This window comes from Monodelphis domestica, chromosome 2, assembly GCF_027887165.1.
Source record: "Monodelphis domestica isolate mMonDom1 chromosome 2, mMonDom1.pri, whole genome shotgun sequence".
NCBI classification, from domain to species: domain Eukaryota; kingdom Metazoa; phylum Chordata; class Mammalia; order Didelphimorphia; family Didelphidae; genus Monodelphis; species Monodelphis domestica.
In genome coordinates this window covers 141068573-141089763 of record NC_077228.1, presented here as the reverse complement: position 1 = coordinate 141089763, position 21191 = coordinate 141068573, and the positions used below count along the sequence as shown (strand labels likewise).

Sequence of the window (21191 nt, the reverse complement as noted above, 5' to 3'; positions counted from 1 at the left end):
TATTTATTGGACAAAAGTTGTACATAGAAACCTCAATAAAAGTGAACACTGTCCACAAGAACAAATTAAAAGATTGCAGAATCTGAGTTGTGAAATGTCATTTCTGTCTGTTGCCTGCAAAACTACCCTTGTTTTTTTCATTCCTTATTGGCAAAGTTCTTTCGCTGAAATACCTCCTAATGAAAGAGGCCACCCATGCAGGGCTTGTGTATTCTTACAAAAAACATTTTTTTAAACCACTTGATTTCACACTTCTATGTGCTTCATATTTTCTCTACCTTCAAGGGCATGGCACCAAAATTAAAGAATTTATAAATGTCGAGTTACTCTTAGAGGCATTTGTAGGGGAGCTGTGATAACGCATACCAAATATTATTGTTGTTGCTAAAGACCTCCCTTCCTATGGCCCTTTCTGTTTACCTATCCTGCTTTCCATGTTTACTAGCTCCAATCTCTGCTGCTTCCATTTGAGTATGATTGCGGGGTGGGGGAAGGTTTACTTAACTTGTTGCACAAAGGGACTATTTTCTCTGTGCACAGCATGTGGTATTATTGGCTCCCTGTTCCTGAAAGAAGGTTGTGGACCATTCGTATCCTATTTGGCAAGAGGGAGGGTGGTGCTCATGGGGACCGCTATTCCTTAAAAAATGTTTTGTTTCTAAATCATCTTTTGAACCATGGTTTATGTTTCTCCTCCATAATCTCACATATGCCATAACCTTGATTGGTTCCTCCGTGGGCCCTTCTTCGAACCTGGTTTGTGTTTTACAAGGTGTTAGGACTTAAAAATAGCTGCTCACACTTTTGGTTTATTCACCAGAGAATTTATTGAATGATTAACATAATAGGGGACTGTTTCAACCCCCCAAATGGCCAGCTTCCTTCATTCCTTATGGATAACAAACAATTCTTTGTGAGTGGCAACTACAGACTGGTCCATTTTTTATGGCATCATTTATGCATTTATTTATTTTTTACTGCAGAAGCAATGGTGTAACTTGTTAAGGGAGCTGTACTATATAAGGGATGCCTCCTACAGAGAAGATTGGGGGTGTGTGTAGAGGAAAGAAATATTAAAACTTTTGTATCAAGACTAGGGAGGTCTTGAAAGGGAGAAAACTAGGGGTAACAAGAATAGTTCATGGTTTCCCACTAATTTCCCTTTTATTCTCTCTCTCTCTTCATTTTCCTTTCTTCAGAGCTGCTCAGAAGTTGAATCTATCTTCCAAAAAGAAGAAGAACCGACCTTCAACTTCATCAGCTTCCGAATCACCTCTCTTCTCTACAAGCTTCAGCGGGATTCTCCAGGCATCCCCTCCTCCTGCTCCACCTTGTTTGTTAAGGGCAGTCAACAAAGTAAAAGACACTCCAGGCCTGGGCAAGGTAGGTTCTCCCACCTGACCACCATTATTTGCATGAAGGAATGAGGTCTAGGAAGAGGAAGAAAAGGAATCAAAAGGGACTTGGCATTAAGGACGATTGAGATCTTTGGTTTTTGGTGTTTTTTTTGGGGGGGGGGGGTTGATTTAGAAAGCAGAAAGGAAGATAGAGAGGAGGTGAGAAGAGAATGAATGAAATCTAATAGGTTAGGGACAATTCCGGTTTTTTTCTTTGATTACATTCATCGAATTTGTTGATATCTGGTTTGTTTTGGGTGGAGAAATGAGTCTGTATTGTTTTAGAGAACTGTTTACTGATAAAGACAGGACCCAGAGCCAGAGACAAAAGGCAGACTGCAGAGGCAGGAGTTCCAGGGAGGATACAGAAACAAGACATAGAATGCACTTAATAATTTTCTCAGTGACAGTTAATTTTTTTTCTCTGTTCCACTTTTTTTAAAAAAAAAATCTCTCCATCTGCTCTTATCCTGAAACTATGGTGGGATTTCTAGGGGGATACTTTTATCCCTGTCTTTATGCCTGAGATTCAATGAAACTTTGAATTGTCCCCAAGCACTTACAAAGAAATTTAGAAAAACTATCTCAAAATCAGAATGGTTTGGCCAACTATGTTGAGAGTAACTGAACCTTTAAATGACTTCTCTAAAGTTGCTCTCTCTTCTGGGACGAATATCAGGGTGGAACCACTTTGGGAAAGGATTTATTTTCTTTGATTAGTGAATAAGTTAGGAGCTATACAAGTATCCAGATAAGGGGAGAGGTAGATTTTTTTCAGGCTTTGGCAGGGGAGAACATGGGCAGAAGCAGGAAGATGCCCTCCTCTGTGCCAATTCTCATTGACCTTGACCTAAAGGCTTCTCTTATTCCAGGTCGTGGTTTTTCTATGAGCCATGGCTACTCACTCTAAAGAGGATAGTGGTTTAACAATGTGTCTGAATGGGCATTTTAACGTAGCCATCCATTACCTTGTCCCTTGGCATCCATATAAAATTAAGAAGATTGGGGCTACAGAGGGAAGGAAACATTAAGCTTTTGTATCAAAACTGGGAATTTTAGTCTTCAGTAGAGCTGAATTTAATCCTGAAGTCAGAGCCAGCATTAGGTCAAATTTTGAAGGAGTCATAATCTGTCTCTATTGCTCTCCATTTCCTCTTCTTCTTTCATTTTTATTTTCAACAGCCAGTTTTCCTCTCTTCTCTGCCCCCCTCACCACTTACCATGCTTTTATATTTCATGAGGATGCTGACAAATCAATTCACCCTAATACACCAAATTGTTGAAGTCTTAATCTTGGAAAGGGCGCCATAACTCCATTATCCTAGTACTCCACAAGATCACAGAGATTGGGATACTGAAGACTATTGCCCTTCCAGTTAATATTTGCATTTTTAAGAGACTCCCTGGGGAAAATTAATATTTGACCTAAAAGATCAAATGCCAATGGTAAAATTCACTGGGGTCCTTCATGAAGAAGACTTTTTTTTCAGGAAAAGAATTAACATAGATAACGTATGTCATTCCACTTTATATAAGGTGGACCCCTTTTACACTATACCCTGGGATGGTTCCAAAAGGAATAATGTAGATAACTTCAATGGCACATATATGTTAGCACCTCAAAGGAGGCAACACAGCTGAGTCAGAGACGGCATGGAATCCACAGGCATGATTGTTACAACAGGAAATCCCACTGGTGTTTTTTCCCCCGACGTGTCATAAGCTGTGTGAAATCAATGTATTTAAATGGGCTAGGCAATGTAGTAACCATCAATATATCAGAAACCAGATCTTTATAATTCTACCGAGGGACTATAGTAAGAGGAAAGAGGGAGGAGGTGGGTATCAACTTCTACGTATATTTACCCTTCTCTGTGTAGGTTCTTTATTGATATCCTGATTCCTATACAAGGCACCCATGCTATGTGTGTATGTGTATCTACTCGTGATATTGTGTGTGTTTGTCTGCTTGAGTTGATGTGCAATTGTGGGCACAGTGACCACCATGATTCCATGCTTTCAGCAGATGTATACTTCCAAGAACCTTCTTAGCGCGCTCATCTGTAAAATGAAGAGTTTGAACTAGATAAACTCTGAAGTCCCAACTCCACATCAATGGTCCTTTGGTAGATTCCACCATTAGATAGTTTGACTGTAATTCCTGGCATCTAAGAGACTTCTGCCCTTACTATTGTGACCTATATCCTCTCCTGAAGTTTAAAGAGGGGAATTTAAAGGAGCCAACGTGCTTGCTTGCCCTTCACGATATAAAAAAAGAAGGGATGTCAATAATGAAGGAGCATTTTCTCCCTTCTAGCCAGAGGACCATGTTTTCTGTCAGTCTTTTCCAGCTCGGTTGGGTCAGTCTAGAATTGCCAGATGTGATAACATGGAGTAAGTTGAGTGAAGGAACATCATCAATCCAAAGGTAGAAAGGAAGTGGCAGTCAAAGGTAGTGTGACATAGAATATAATAGTAATTTAAAACTAAACTTCTTTCTTTAAAATATGTGTATCCAGAAGAAAAACAATTGCTTGATCACATGGGTCAATGGGGCTATGCCTGGGAAAGTGTACTCTAAACGATCACACTGGTGCAATTATCAATAATATGGAAATAGGTCTTGATCAATAACACATGTAAAACCCAGTGGAATTGTGCATCAGCTATGGGAAGGGGGTGGGTGGGTGGAGGGGAGGGAAAGAACATGAATCTTGTAACCATGGGAAAATATTCTAAACTAATTAATTAAATAAAATTTTAATTTAAAATAAAAATATAAAAATATATGTGTATAATATATATTTTATATCTGTGTATATATAATCTGTTCTAATATATATTTATACTATATGTGGTGGTAAGGGTATATATATGTGTGTGTGTGTGTGTGTGTGTCCATAGATTTAGATACATCTGTATCTACCCAGATATATAGTCAGTTCATATATATAAATATTTATATGTATAACCATCAATATAATATATGGTGGTAAAATATATATAGATATGGATAGATCTACCTTGCTATATAGATACAGATATATACTAGGACTAAATAGTATCAAGGTTATAAGGAGTGACATAATGCTCCATTTCTTTTTTGTACACTGAATTTCTGTCTTATATAATATGGGAAAAACTTTTTTTTTTCTGACATATTATACTAAAAACCGTGTCTCAGCTGCAACTTAAGCCTATCCTTTGGTTATTCCTGATGGTGTGTTGTAATTAGCACTTGACACTCTTTTACCTTTATTGAGGCATTCTCATCAATTAACCACTGTTGCATAATTTACATTTTAATATCTCAAAGAGGTATGAATGGAGCACAATATGAAAATCTATAATTGGAGCTATAAAATGGGCCCTTTACTGAAATGAATGGAACTGGCATTAATTATTTAGAACTAGGGTGGGCCTACCTCTAGGGCTTAGGAGTGGGACATATGAGTCAACCAGGAGAATGACGCCCTTGATAACAATAACTCCGTGGGACGATCCTGTACCATGATGCAGTTCCTTGAGACCTTCTTCCTATTAGGTAAAAAGACCCCTTGACCAGTGTTTAGCTTTAGTCTGCTCTCATTAGGAATCTCGATGACCCTTTAATATAAAGGATTCCATTTTTTTCTCTGCAGAATCCTTACAAGTACTTTTCTACCACTGAGTAGACAAGGCCACCCATGTCTGCCCAGCCATTCATTTCCAAAGGGAAATGAGTCTTCCATTTTTGGCAATGCAACTCCAGATGGATCTTTTCATGGATTCTCACTATTGGCTTCACAGAAATAGACTGATTTGTCTGGCCAGACTATTAATCTTTCCCCATAATGTGCAGCAGCTGGAGCCATCCTTGTTCCCCCTACAAGTCCTTGATTTTTAGTCTGTCTCCTATTCAACCCTGCTCCCTGAGCTAAGGGTTATTTTGTCTGTGGTTAAAACTATTTTAAAAAATAGTACAGATAATCTCACACTGATTGCTTGGCTCATCTAAGATCAACAGCTCTGCTGTTGCTTAGGCTGAGTTTAACTTTAACTAAATTTGCCTTGGTTGAGACTCACCTGGTTAAAATGAAAGGATTGGAATGCAGAAAGGGAACCAGCGTTCCTCTGAGCAGGTTCATCCTTTTTTCACAATATTATTAGCATTGTTAGAACACATAACCTGCATAAGAAGAAACCTTAATAACTTTGGTTTGGAGAAAGAGGACAAAATTGACTTACACTCTGAGAGGAGATGTGAAAAACCACAAGATGGGGAAAAAATGGCACTAATGCAGGAAGTGGCCTCACTTGCATTGCATACTGGGGAACAATCATCTTGTCTCAGGATTTAAAAATTGTCAGGGTTCATCTATTCAGCAAACATTTATTGGATGATTGCTGGATACAAAGAAAGCACTGTGATATGAGGAACCTACAAAGAGAAATAATACATAGTCTTATATAGTGAAGAAAATTGTGAGACCACTTTTTTACAGGGAGGTAATACAAGAGAGACAAGAGTTCCAAAGAGATAACATGATCAATATTTTATAAAAGAATGGGAAGGAGTAAGGGAAGGAAAGGGAATAAATATTTATGTAGTGCCTACTGTGTGCCAGCACTATGCTAAGCACTTTATGTATATTACTCAATTTAATCCTCACAATAACACAGTGAGATAGGTGATAAACAGTGAGTGAGGGGGCAACTAGGTGACACAGTGGATAGAATACCAGACTTGGGTTTGGGGGAACTTGGGTTCAAATATGGCTTCAGCCCTTCCTAGCTGTGTGACCCTAGGCAAGTCACTTAACTCCAACAGCTTAACCCTTGCCTCTCTTCTGTTTTACAATTAATACTAAAACAAAAGGTATGGGTTTAAAAAAATTAGTGACTATGAAAGAATGCCTCAAATTACTTGGATAACTTGGATAAACAGTTCTGAGATTTTTAACACACATCCATCAATCTGACATAGATGGAAGCCATATTGAATGGTTTGTGGAAATATAGTGATCCCATCTGACATTGTATGTAACACCACCATTCTACTGGTAGAGTTATATGCACTGGGCTAACTATTCTGGGAAACTATTTGGATTTATTTTAGAAGTCACTATATTGTTCAAACCCAGTTGTTCCGTTATTGGGCACATAAAGCAAAGAGATCAAAAACAGAGGGAAAGTTCTCATATATATATCAAAATTTCCTTACCAGGACCTTTTGTGATATAAAAAATGGATTTAAAAAAATGAATATCCATTGATTGGTGAGGGCTAAACAAAATGTACTTTATAAATGTGATGTAACACTATTGTGCCCTAAGCAATGACAGGTATGAAGTCTTCAGAGAAGGATGAAAGAGAAGGGGAAGGGACAGAACTAATTATATAGTGCCTACTATGTGCTAAGCATTTCCCCCCATAAATATCTCTCTTTTTAAAATCCTTTCCCTTCTATCTTAGAATTGCTACTAAATATTGGTTCCAAAGCAGAAGAATGGTAATGGCTAGTCAACTGGGTTAATTGATTTGCCCAAGATTATACAGCCAGGAAGTGCCTCTGGTTGGATTTGAACTTAGGTCCTCCAAGGATAGACCTTTATCCACTGCATAATCTGGCTACCTAAGAGAAGTACAAGAATACTTTCCTGAATTGATACAGTGTGAGGAAAGCAGAACCAGGTCTGGGCAGATACAGAGACTATAATAATGTGTAAATCAAAACAGTACTGAAAGTCAGTTGAAGTCAGATTCATGGTAGATCAAACTTTCTCTCAGAAAGCAGATAATGAAACACCTTTCTCTCCTTGCAATAAAAAGGAAGGGACAGGCTGACATTGTGTGAAGGACATCATTACCTATGCTATCACACACTTATTATGGCATATTTTTTAAAAAATAACTACTGTTTTTCTTTGCAAAGTGCTCCTTGGTAGGGATGGGGCTCTATGGGGAAATGATTATGGTGTAGAACTAAATATATGCACAAAACCTTTAAAAAACAAGATGAGGAGGCAGAGGCATCGGTGGTTAAGAGAACATAGGAAATGGGTTAAAGTCCTGGTTCATTTAACTGAGTCTGATTACTTTTATTTCTGCTGATCAAATTCCAATGAGATCTTTTTTTTTTCTCTCTGTCTTCATTATTGGATGAGGAACAGGAAGGGTAAGCAGTGAATTCCACCTTAATTTGATCGGACTTCTGATAGTGACACTTATTACTACATTTAAGATCTCTGTTTCCTGACCTTTCTTTGCCACAAATATTTACTAGCAGCTGACTGAGTGTGGGTGGGTATTATAGGATGAACAAAGACTCAGAATCCAGTGGCATAAACTTGCATCTTCTGTTCAAAACCATTACTGGTAATATCTGACTCCTAAAGCAGCACAAAGAAAATTTCTCATTTTGCCATGCCATGCCACAATTTAAAATTTAAAATCCTACAATATCACTATTCTTTTTTCATAGGGTTATTTTATTTTTCATTAAGGTTCTCGGTTCATAGCCTGAACTTGATAGCTCAACCTGATGTGGTGGTATCACTGGGTTCTCAAAGTTTTTTGCCCACTGGCTGTAAGTTCTGATATGTCCTACCAAGATTGAGAGGATTGGAATATTTGTCAAGAAAGGCTTGCTATTTGAGGACCAGCCTAGCAGAATTCTGAGAGATAAACAATAAGATCATAAGCACCATAGGATTGTTATTCTGGAACTGAGAAGGTCTAATCTAATTTCAGCTTGGTATTGGTGGTTGTCCTTCATTCTTGAAGACCATCAAAGTGACATCAAATGATGTCTTTTGACTTGAACATAAATAGGATTTAAGTGAGGCAGAGTTGCACAAAGTCTTCAGCTTCACTCTTTCTTCCAGCATCATTGAAGTTCAATGGCAAGACATTTTGTCTTGTCAACTTCGTAGAAAGAAAAGCATGCACTGACTATACTTTCTTCTCTTTTCTATTTTGACCTCTTGGTGAACCAATTCAACTTTTTTACTTTCCTCTCCTCAATTACCTTGCCCCTTCTTCCTATCACCAGTCACACCAGGTCAAAGTCCAACCCTGGTGTACTCCCACCCTCCACCTCCTTTGATTCTATTCTTTAGCTGCTGAATGAAACTGGAGAAAATCATGCAATAAATGGAAGCCATTAGATGAGAGTTTGCCCTTCTCCCATTCTCCTCATCTTATATCATTCAGTGCTTGGCACATCATAAGCTCAAGTGTTTTATCTAATTCATAAATATTTCTCCATTATCTATTCCTTAAATATAGTTTCAATAAAGCAGTAACACTTTCTTTGCCAATGTCAACCCCTCTACATGCATCTTTAAAAAAAAAAAAAACCAAACTCTTACCTTCTATCTTAGAATAAGGCAGAAGAGAGGAAAGGTCCAGACATAGTGACTTGCCTAGGTTCATACAGGTACAAAGTATCTGAGGCCAGATTTGAACCCAGGACCTTCCATGTCCAGGCCTGGCTGTCTATCCCTTATGCCAACTAGCTGCCCCCTCATGCATCTTTGATCTCATCTCATTTTCTAGCATATTTCCACCAGGATTCTCCCCACTTCCTTTCTCATTGATGTCTTTAATTCTCTCTCTGTCTACTGTCTCTTCCCTTGCTGCCTATATTTCTCCTATTTCTTAAAAACTCTCACTTGATTACTACCATCCCCAACAACTGTGTCATCTCGGATCTTTCCCTCATGACTAAATATAAAGTCCAGAAAAAAAAATCTGTCTATGATGGGTGCCTTTACTTCCTTTCCTCTTCCTCTCTTCTAAACCTTCTAGGATGTGGCTTCTCATATTATCATTCAAATGAAACTGCCCTTTCCAGAATCACCAATAATCAATTAATTGCTGAATCAGATAACCTCAGACCCAGCCCTTCTTGACCTTTACATCATTTGATGTTATTTATCCCCCTCTCCTCCTGGATAGTCTCTCCTCTCTGAGGTATCTGATAATGCTCTCTCAGAGAACTTGTAGTTGTGTGGTGCTCCTTTTCAGTCTCTATTCCTGCTTCTCCATCCATGCCATCCCTACTAACCAAGCCTGTCTTCTGCACCCCCTTCTCTTTTCCCTCTGGGACAATTCCATTTCATTAATTCTCAATACTTGAGTTATCATCTCTGAGCAGATCATGTGCAGGGTTGTTGTGAGGATTTAATGACATATTAATTGTAATTGAGATAATAATGAAAATTATGATAGCAATCTCATTAAAATGAGATAACAAATGTAAAAAAATAATTGTCATGAACTACAAATTGTAAAGTGCTTAGTATAGTACCTGGCACATAGTAAGAACTATACACATGGTTTATTATTAAATTATTATTATTATTTATTATAGCTATATTTCTGGCTCTAGCCTTTCTCCTATACTTATAGTTACAAATGACCAACTACCATTTGGACATCTTGAACTTTTTGTCTCATAGACATCTCATAGTCAAGCAGAACTCATCATCTTCCCCTCCAGATTCTCCTGTTGACTTTGAAATTCCCTTTTACTGTCAAGGGCATCACCCTCCTTATGGTCGCTCAGGCTCAAAACTTTGGTGTCTTCTTCTACTCCTCACTCTCGCTCATCTCCATATCCAATTTGTTGTCAAATCTTTTTTCTACATTCATAGCCTCCTCAGGTATGTCTCTGCTCCACTCACATGGTCACCACTCTAGTTCAGGTTCTCATTCCCTCTCACCTATACTATTGCAATTTAAAAAATCTATCAGGTTGTTTTTTAAAATTTTCATCTTAGAATCAATACTATGTATTGGTACCAAGATAGAAGAATGGTAAGGATTAGACAATGGAGGTTAAATGACTTACCCAGGGGCATTTAGCTAGTAAGTGTCTGAGGCCAGATTTGAACTCAGGGAGATGAGTCTTTCTGAATCCAGGCGTAGCACTCTATCTTGTGTAATACCTACCTGATAGATAAATGAATAAATAAATAAATATGCATATATGTACATATATATGTCTTATATCTAGTGATTTTTATGTTAGTCTACCAGTGCCTTGATGATGGAAGCAATTTTTGCACATAGTAAACATTTAATAACTACTTTTTGACTGACTAGGACCCACCTCCCCACTTCTTCATTTTATAGATGAGGGAACTGAGGCCCAAAGTATTTAAGACTAATGGATTAGTACTAGTCTTTAGGATGAGGGTTATAAATATTTTAAACCCTTTATATAGTACAAATAAGATTTTCCAAAAGATTTTAAATCAGTAGTTTCCAATATTTTAGTATTTTTGGTCTCTTAACTCTATTGATTCTGAATATGAAAAAAATGTAATAGATGAAGATGGCAAGGATGTGTATGGGAGGAAAAGTGAAGGAGGGTGTTAATGAAGAAAAATGAACATTCTAAAAGGACAAGAAATGTTTGTGTGATTAACAGATGAACCTGGGGGCCCTTGGAATACCCATGACAAACTCAGTTGGGGTTCCAAATTAGAGGCTGAGAATATAAGTGAAAAGTGGAGTGCACATTCTCTAATAAATGCCACATTCTCAATCTACCAAAGATCAGAAAAAATGAGTAGAATACTGCAATAAATTATTTTCTTCCTTTTTGTCTAAGAATGCTTAGAAGATTGCTAATATCAAGAGAGAATGGGAATAATAGGTGAATTTCCACTAGCATTTAAGGGATCTTATCTATCTATGTCATTCTTTTACTAATGGCTGAAGGGAAGGAGAGTCATGACTCAATAAAACTATCCCATTAAAACTGGATTGATAGCAATTTTCTAAAGCAAATGGTGGATCCAAGCTGGTAATGTAATTAGAAAGTTTCCCATTGTACCTTAGACAGAGGAGACAGAAATGGTGTTCTTGCCCTCTGAATGAATAAATTGCATCACATAGAATATGTTTGAATCTCTCTCAAATGTGTCTCATCAGATTCAGTCTACCATGATAAAGGAAAACCTTCACATCTTTATAATACTTTTCTTAGGATTCAGTAAGAATTATATCTTTAGAAGCCACAGTTCTCTAGCTATTGTGGAAATACAACAAGCGGTGAGACTGTTAGTATTTCTACATTGTCTTGCCAAGATGTCTTTGTCTTATTCTGAAGAGGTGATCTCTCCATTTCATACTTGGGTATTTCTGTTTAAAACAATCTTAAACATGCCAATTATTACTGACACTTTAGTCTGAGGGGCAAGATGTCTGTAGCCATCCAAAAATAACTATTCACTTTGGCAGTACCAAAGAAGAATTTGAACTCCCTTTAGAGAGCAGACTTTTAGGCATCATAGGATTATCAACTTAGAGTTGGAAAGGACCTTAAAGGCCATTTATTCAACCCTTTCACTTTCTAGATCATCAGCTAGAGTCTGGAGAGATAAGTGACTTGGGTAACAGTTCTTAGGTGGCAGATTCAAACCCAGATCCATTGACTCCAAATCTAGTATTCTTCCAACTCTACCAAACAGCTTTTGGAAAATAAATGGAAGTTACATATTTGGACTCAATGAGAGAAAATATTTTCCCAAAACTCGTTTTCATAAAAGTGTTATGGTCTGCCATAACTGGAAGAAGTGGGTTCTCTCTTACTTATAGTCTTTTGGGATATTATGGTAGGGATTTTTTATGAGTATAGTTTGAACAGCCTGTTATTAAGCACTTAGTGCATGCCAGGGCTGTGGGCTTCTTTTCTTTCTGAAACTGTGTGATTCTGTTAATGAGAAGACCAAGAGAATAAATAATGATGGGTCAAGGCATATTAGAAGGAGGACTCCAATGGAGTTTCCCAAGAATTTATCCTTATACCTATGTTGTTCAGCTTTATTTTTATTGATGACTTATAAAGATACAGAAAACATATGCAGCAAGTTTGCAGATAGAATGAAGATAGGAGAAATAGCTAACATTTTGGATGACAAAGTCAAAATATAATACTTGCCACCTTCAAGCATTTAAACATCTGTCAACTAGAAGGATTATACTTATTTTGCTTGAACCCAAAGAGTTAGGTATAGTGCTTATCTAAGAACAAAATTATTTTTTAAAGTTTTGGGGGGCAAACTCTCTCTCTACTCATCCCAACACTCCAATTTGAGCAAACTAAAAAAAATCCCCAGCATGAAAAACAAATCACATTGCTGCATAGTTTAGCAAGAGAAATCCCCATATTAGCCATGAAAAAAAGAGCATTCTTGCATATTAAATTTCCCCCCCCCTCTCTCAGGATGTGAGTGACATATTTCATCTTCATTCTTTTGGACTCATTGTTTCTCATTGCAATTATCAGAGTCTGAAAACTTTCAAGTTGTTATCCTTGTACAAACTGTATACTAATTATACTAATTGTTTTCATTGTATAAATTGTTCTGGTTGTACTTTGCATCAGTTCATAATGGTCTTCCCAGTTTTCTATGAAATTGTCCATTTCATAATTTCTTATGGCATAGTAATGATCCATTCCATTCCTATACCACAATTTATTTATTCAATCCTCAGAGGATACCCACTTAGTTTCTAAGTTTTGACTGCCATGAAAAAGAGTTACTATAAATATTTTTGACATGAATTATACAGAAAAGTTCCAAGCAATTAGATTGGAAGAGATTATGCTTCCTTTCACTTCATATAGAATCTTTGTCCAGAGGCTGTATGATTACTTTTGAGGGTTTTTTTTTTTTTGTAAATGGCATTTTTGGGCAGATATTGATCTAAACTAAAGTGATGCCTGTATGGATAGAGAAAAGGAGACAAATATGAGAGAAGTTGTGGAGGCAAAAAACAAGTTTTGGCAACTGGTTGGATGTATGGGGTGAGTGAAGAATAAAGGGTCAAGGATGACATAAAAATGGCATACCTGGGTAACTAGAAAGATGATTATTCTCTCAATAGACATAGGAAAATATTGAAAAGGGATTTTTTTGGGGGGAGAAAGATCATAATTTATTTTGGATTTGTAGAATTTTGGTTGTCTCCAGGACATCTAGTTTAGAATATCTATTAGGAAGTTGATGATTTGGGATTGGAGCTCAGGATTTGGAGAGATGTGTGTGTGTGTGTGTGTGTGTGTGTGTGTGTGTGTGTGTGTTTGTGTGTGTGTGATATGTGTGTGTGGACCTGGGAGTTGTCAACATAGAGATGAATATTAAGGCCATGGAAGATTACCAAGTGAGAAAATGTAGATAGAGAAAGAAGACCTGAGACAGAACTTTGAAAGATAGCTATACTACAAGGATATGAAATAGTAATTTTGATTTGAATTTTGATTGAATAATGAAACAGTATACCTACATTTAGGAAGTTTTCTTTAGTGGCAAGGGTCCTGAATCTGGAATTAAAGGTCTCAACTCTAACATTTATTACCTGAATGACACTGGGCAAATCACTTAAGCTCTCTAGATTTCAGTTTCCTCATCTGTAAAATGATGATATTAGACAATATGGCCTCTGAATTCCATTGCTACACTTCCAACTCAAAGTCTATGATCCATCCATATAGAACAGGAAGGAACAGTAAGACATGGAGGAGGAGGGAGAGAGAGAGAAAAACAGAGGGGGGGGGGGAGAGAGAGAGAGAGAGAGAGAGAGAGAGAGAGAGAGAGAGAGAGAGAGAGAGAGATGAGGATGGAGAGAGAGACAGAGACTAGACAGAAAGAGAGGAGGAGGAGGAGGAGGAGGAGGAGCGAGAGACACACACAGAGGGGGAGAGAGAGAGAGACAGAGAGAGAGAGAGAGAGAGAGAGAGAGAGAGAGAGAGAGAGAGAGAGAGAGACAAAGAGACAAAGGGAAAGAGTGAGAACACTGTCATGAAAATCCTGAAAGAAAAAAGAATGTATGAAGAGAAGGCAGTCTCTGTTGGCATCTGTTGCATAGAGGTAGAGAAAGATGATGACTGAGAAAAGAATGTGACTCACATAGAGAAAGTGGAAGCAAGGATATTCGATCAAGGATGAATATAAGAATATGACATTGTCTCATGCAAATAGTGAAAGCTCAGAATAAACTGGGGTTAGTAACAAGGAAAGCAAATGACAGCAAAAAATTTTGTTTTGTTATTTTTTAAACTATTCTAGTTTTTTAACTATTTTATTTATTTTTAGACTTCTAGAAGAAGCTCAGATAAAAGGATAGGACTGACAATGAGTTAGTTTAACCCCCTCATTTTAGAGATGAGAAACTGAGGCAAGGGAGGTTAAATAACTTGTCCAAGTTCACACAGGTATGAATATCAGGGTGAAATTTGATCCCAGGTCCTCTCACTCCAAGGTCAATAGAAGAAGGAAGTTGTAATGAGTCTGGGTCAAAGTATGGAAGAAATTTGTTTTTGGCCTCTCTAGGGTTCATGTAGGATCCCATCCCATTCCAAACCTTACAATGGAATTTGTTCCCATTGAGAATGCTTAGGATAGGCATGTTGGCTCAGATTAGTGAGACAAAGACTGGATTTTCTCTATTTTTTTCCTATTGAATGAAACTGCACTTTGTTAGTATTTGTAGAACCTACGGGCTGTGAAGATAATGGAGGGCAGTTTCCTGATAATTCTCCAAGCACACCATGCTCATTCCTACCTCTGGACCTTTGCTATTATGTATGTTTGTCTGTTTTTCCCCCTACCTGGCTTGAATGCTCCCTGCCCTTTGCTCCATTTATCCATTCTCCTAATCCTTTCAGACTGGGCTTACTACTCACCTTTGAAGGAAGCCTTCCTTGGCAGCCCATACTGACCTCTCTGGTTTCTGATCTTCCATACCACTCAGTTTTCATATACTGCTTTGCATTATTCTCTGGATCAGATGTGCTTGTACACACATGCATGTATGTATTTGTGTTTCTGTGTTCCCTCCGATAATACTATATAAACTTGGTAGAATAGCCACTACATTACTGTTCTTGGAGTCAGGACAATCTGAGGTCAAATCCTATATTAGGCACTTGCTAGCTATATCACTCTGGACAAGTCCCACTCAACCTAATCTCATCTGTAAAATGGGGATAACAACAGAATCTACCTTATAATCTCCCCCCCCCCCAGCATTGTTGTAAGGATCAAAAGAGATAATATATGAAAAATTTTATAGCAAAGATTCAAACATTGTATTCAAATTTACATCTCAACACTAACCTTTATTGCCTAACAATGGGCAAATCACTTAAGCTTTCTAGACTTCAGTTTCCTTATCTGTAAAATGAAAAGGTTAGACCATATGACCTCTGAATTCCTTTCCAGCTCATCCAAGTAGACCAAGAAGGAGCAGTAAGACAAGTAGGAAGAGGAGGAAGAAAAAGAGAGAGAGAGAGAGAGAGAGAGAGAGAGAGAGAGAGAGAGAGAGAGAGAGAGAGAGAGAGAGAGAGAGAGAGAGAGAGAGAGAGAGGGAGGGGAAAAGAGAAAGAGGAGGGGAGAGGGAGAAAGAGAGGGAGAGGGGGAAAGGGAGAGGGAAAGGGAAAGGGGGAGAGAGAGGATAAGAGGGGGAGAGGGAGACACACACACACACACACACACACACACACAGAGCACATGATATCATGAAAATCCAGAAAGAAAAAAAGTATGTATGAGAATTCGCTATTATCATCAGTTTCACTGAAGATCAACTACTGAAGAGGAAGTTTAAATACTTTGGCAACATAATGAGAAGACAGCACTTATTGGGAAAGATCCCAATGACACAATGAAAAGGAGAGAGCAGAGGATGGGGTGGAGTAGTGAACATGATCTTGGACAGATTCTGGGAGATGGTGAAGGGCCTGGTGTGGTAAGTCCATGAAGTCACAAAGAGACACAACTGAAGGACTGGACAACAACAGTCATCATCGTTATCATTCTTATATACACTGATTCAGGACAAGGATAATGACTGATACTTTTTGGGGGAGTATCCTCTAAAATGCTTAATCTTTTGGTCAACAAATGGGAAAAGTACTGGACCTGCATTTGATTAATTATCCTTAGTGAGTCTGTGAACATGCCTGTGAACCTCCATTTCCTTATTTGTAAAATAGGAATACTAATTTCATTTACACCTCCCTCACAGGGTTGCTCTGAGGATCAAATGAGAACAGATCATAGATTTAAAGCTAAAGAGTACATCAAAGATCCTCTAGTCCAGTGGCCTTATTTTTAAATGATAACATTTATTAATATTTTTATTTCTTCTATCACCTACTTTTTCTGATCTATCCCAATTTCCCCCTACTTTACCTCTGGAAGCCACTCATTAAATCAAAGAATAAAAAGAAAGGAGGAACCTGGCATTGATTCCAAGATGGAAAGGAAGGGCTTAAAAAAAGGGAGGAAACAATTTAGCACAATTATCAAATATTTTTTAAAAACCCATCATATTCAGTGTTATACACCTATAGGCCCACACTTCTGAAAAGAAGGCCCTGATTTTCTATATGAGAAAAGGGAGTCTTGATTTTCTGTATGAGGAAACTGAGACCCAAATATTTTTAAAGAAAACCCTCATCTTCCCTCTTAGAATCAATACTGTGTATTGGTTCCAAAGCAGAAGAGAGGTAAGGGCTAGGCAATGGGGGTTAAGTGATTTGCCCAGGGTCACACAGCTAGGAAGTGTCTGAGGGCAGATTTGAACTGAGGACCTGGCTCTCAATCTACTGAGCCCTCCTTCCTCCCCAGAGAGATTAAGGAACTCATCCAAAGTCTCCCAGATAGCAAGAAACAGATCTGGGATTTGAATCCAGGTCAGTTTTAGATTTAGGACCAGAGGGGACCTTAGAGCTCAGCTGGTCTAAACTTTGGATTTTACATATGAGAAAACTAAAGTCCAGATCAATTAGGCAACTTGCCTGAGATCATTCAGGTAGCAAATAACAGAACTGGGATTCAAACCCAGATCATCCACTTCCAAATCCAGGACTCTTTTTTACTTTAATTTAGAGCAAGGACCATGGACTAAAATGCACTGTAAACCTTAAAAGTCCGCATGAATGCCAGCTATTAGTATGATTATTCTTCCTGTTCTTTTGCTAGTGAATTCTAGAGTCTGGCAGCGGCTCTGAAGTGCTTCTTTAATTGGCTCTCCCTCCGATCGCTGCACCTTCCCTTATCGGCTCACAAGGATGCTGTTAGAATCACTCGTCAGGTTGAAAACTCAATCTCCGAGTCCCCGTCAGGACCACCATCATCCTTCTGGTTTATTCTGGCAGATGAGGCTGAAATTTGTGCAAGTTAATTGGCTTCCTGGCGTGTGTGGTCCCTTAGCCCTTTGTGCCGAAGGCCGTCTAATACCCTCCCAGCGTTCACACTCCCTCTTGATGGCCCTGACGGCCGCAGCCTGGGGGAGGAGGGTGGGCTCGTGCGCGTGCCTCATTTTGAATACACTCAAGTGTTACACGGAATCCCCAGGAGATTCGCTCATGTGAACAAGTCACCCTGGCACTCAGAACATCCATATTCATGTTACACTTTTCTCCGGAAAACTCCGACAGCCTTTTGTTCGTCCTGAGGCTTGTCCCTGAAGTGATGGGATGGGGAAGCTGTCTTTCCCCACCTTGGAAGCCAGCCCAGGTTATTTATTCGGCGCCTTGTTCAAGGACACACCGACAGGCATGGCGGCCTTTCCAGTTCACCCTACACTGTGATTACACTTTCTTGAACAACAAATGCTTTTGTTGATCTTTAAAAAAAACTGGTGGGGAAAAACATACCCCCCACAAACCCCTCAAATGAAAAGAATCTCCTTGAGGAAGTTAGCTGAAGTTAAGAGATAGGGTAGCTAGATGGTACAGTGGTTGGGGTCCTGAGCTTGAAGTAAGTAAGTCATCTTCTTGAGTTCAAATCCAGCTTCAGACACTTCCTAGTTATATGACTCTGGGTAAGTTACTTAAATCTGTTGGCCTCCCTCCCTCCCTTCCTCCTTCCCTCCTCCTCCCCCCTCTCTCTCTCTCTCTCATTCATTCTCTGTCTGTCTGTCTCTCTCCCTTTCTCTCCCCTCTCTTCATCTCTCTCTCTCTCTCTCTCTCTCTCTCTCTCTCTCTCTCTCTCTCTCTCTCTCTCTCTCTCTCTCTCTCTCTCTCTCTCTCTCTCTCTCTCTCTCTCTTCCTACCCCTCCCTCCCTCTGTCTCTCTCTCTGTAGCTCTCTCTCTCTCTCATACTTCCTAGCTATATGACCCTGGGAAGTCATTAACCCCCATTGCCTAGACCTTATCACTCTTCTGCTTTGGAGAAGGCAGTCCTGGTATGAGCTAGAGAAGAAAATGGCAAACCACTCCAGTATCTATGCCAAGAAACCTCAAATGGGATCACAAAGAGTTGGACACAACCAAACAATTCCTAATGGAACCCCCTCTCTTATTTGAGTTTAACACCATTGGTCTAATTAATCTACTTCTCTGTTCTATGCACAAACATTTAATCCATTTGCTGAAGTGAATTTAACTGGTATAGAGACAAAGAAGGATTTAAGCTATAAAAGGTTTGGGGAATGAGAGATCTGGAGGAGATTTAGGTGGGGAGACTAACAACTAGGCATGTAGAGGATGAAGTTCTTAAGGTTAGGCTCCAGAAGACCTTGGTTCAAATACCACCAGATACTTATTGGCAATGGGAGACGCCTAACCCTTTGCAAGTTATATAATGTCTCTCAGATTCCAGGATCTTATCCAGAAAGTTGAGGATAGGAATTGCACCTCTGTCAAAGGGCTGTTGTGAGTCTCAAATACCCTCAGGTAAGGGGCAATTCTGTGCCTGATGATGAATTCAAATGCAGCCTTAAATCCTTACCAGCTGTGTAATCTTGGGCAAGCCACTTAACTTCTGTTTGCCTCTATGTCTTTATCTGTAAAATAGAGATAATTATAGCACTTACCTCATAGCATTGTTTTAAGGACCAAATGTGATCATTGTAAGGTGCTTAGCATATTGCTTGGCACATAGTAAATAATATATAAATGTTGTTGTTATAGCACTTTGTAAGCCTGAAAGCACTTTACAAATGCTGCTGCTGCTGAAGATGATGATGATGATGATGATGATGATGATGATGATGATGATGATGATGATGATGATGATGATGATGATGATGATGATGATGATGATAATGATGCCAGGCACCCAATCTGAAATGGGAATATTTAAGACAATTCACTTCCTAGAATACTTGATTCACAGACATTTAGCAAATTATGGACAAAAGTTGGAAAGAGGAGGAAGAGGAAAACAGAGAGAGACAGAGACAGAGAGAGACAGACAGAGAGAGAGAAAGAGAGAGAGAGACAGAGAGAGAGAAAGACAGAGAGACAGAGAGAGATAGACAGACAGACAGAGAGAGACAGACATAGATAGACAGACAGACAGAGAGAGAGGAAGAAGAAGAGGGAGAGGAAGAGGGAAGGAGAGGGAGAGGAAGAGACGGAGACAGAGAGATGTTTATTGCCTGTAGGACTAAGATGAAAGCCCAGAAAAAGCCATGTGGTGTGTTTTGTCCCAGAGACTAAAGTGGGGAGATATGGTTCATGTAGAAAAGCCAAGATTTCTTTCTCCAAGTAATTGCCTCAGGAGAGAGCCCGCAGCCCCAACAATCTGATGATGCTGGGCTGCCAGAGAGACAGATAGAGCCGAATTACAGCTCGGGGGTGCTGGGGAAGGACCAAACTTGAATCCCAGCTGGACAGTGATTAAAGCTGCCAGTTTGTACTGGCTACAAGTCCTTGATCTTTCTTAGAAGAGTCATGATGCTAGAATGGCCATATTTCAGCAAGGAAACCCTTTTGAAGGTGTTTGGTTCTTACTCTTCCCCTATACCGCAGCCATTCCCAAAGCACTCAGCAGCAGGCACCTTTTGCCCATGCCTGGAAGTTGTGCCCTTCAGAAATCAAGCCTTGGTTAGACAGAGCTTTTATAAGGATTCCAGCTACTTTAAGAAACCTCATGGACTTTGTTATCAATGCATTTTTTATGTGAAGGGACTAAAGGCACATACATTACCTTAATTTAGGACCTGTCTTAACTCCCTAGTTATCTTGTTAAGTTTATACAGGGAATTCCCAGTGGACAAGTGCCTTACACTAAAGGGCATCTGTTCAGGTCAGGTATTTTTCAGTTTTCTGACTCTCCATGACCCCATTTAGTATTTTCTTGGCAAAAATAATATAATTTGTCATTTCTTTCTCCAGCTCATTTTACAGATGAGGAAACTGAGGCAAACAGGGTTAAAGTGACTTGCTTAGGGACACATAGCTAGATCTGAACTCAGGAATGAGTCTTCCTGTACTTGCTGCAATTTACAGTCTTAGCAAGTTGATTGAGAACATTAAGAGGTTAGGAGATCCATCCCAATTCACACAGCTAGTATATTCTATTTGTTTTTTATTAGAAAATTTCTTTTTTTGTTACATGTAGAAACAATTTTTGACAATTGTTTTCTGACATTTTAGATTGTCTCCCTCCCAGTGGGAGTAAATATCTGATATGTTATGCGATGCTTTCATGCAATACACATTGCTCGTGTTGTGATAGAAGAGACATATCACACATACAATAGAAATCTAATGAGGAAATGTAATGGAAGATGGCATGCTTTGATCTGCACCCAGACTCCCACAGTTCCTTCTTTGGCTGTGGATAGCATTTCATCACAAGTTCCTTGTTGATATCTTGGGCTTATGTCAGAGGGAAGCCTTGAACCTGGTCTTTCTAAGCCATCTGCTGTACTACAACGCCTAAGTTGAAATGCAAGCTGATAGATTTAGAACTGAAAGGGGCCTTAGATGGTATCCAATCTGTCGTCTTCATTTTACAAAGAAGACCCAAAGATTTAAGTGATTTACTAAGATAATGCAGG

At 38.9% G+C, this 21191-nt stretch overlaps 1 protein-coding gene across 2 annotated transcripts in view; it reads left to right on the top strand.

Moving 5' to 3' along the window:
* Positions 1-21191, top strand: part of KIF26B (kinesin family member 26B) — a 636727-nt gene that overhangs the window by 431440 nt on the left and 184096 nt on the right. For both annotated transcript variants that reach the window (XM_001377348.4, XM_056816054.1), the window contains one exon: positions 1200-1383. In XM_001377348.4, coding sequence (XP_001377385.2) covers positions 1200-1383 — 184 coding nt within the window. The remainder of the gene's footprint in view (positions 1-1199; positions 1384-21191) is intronic.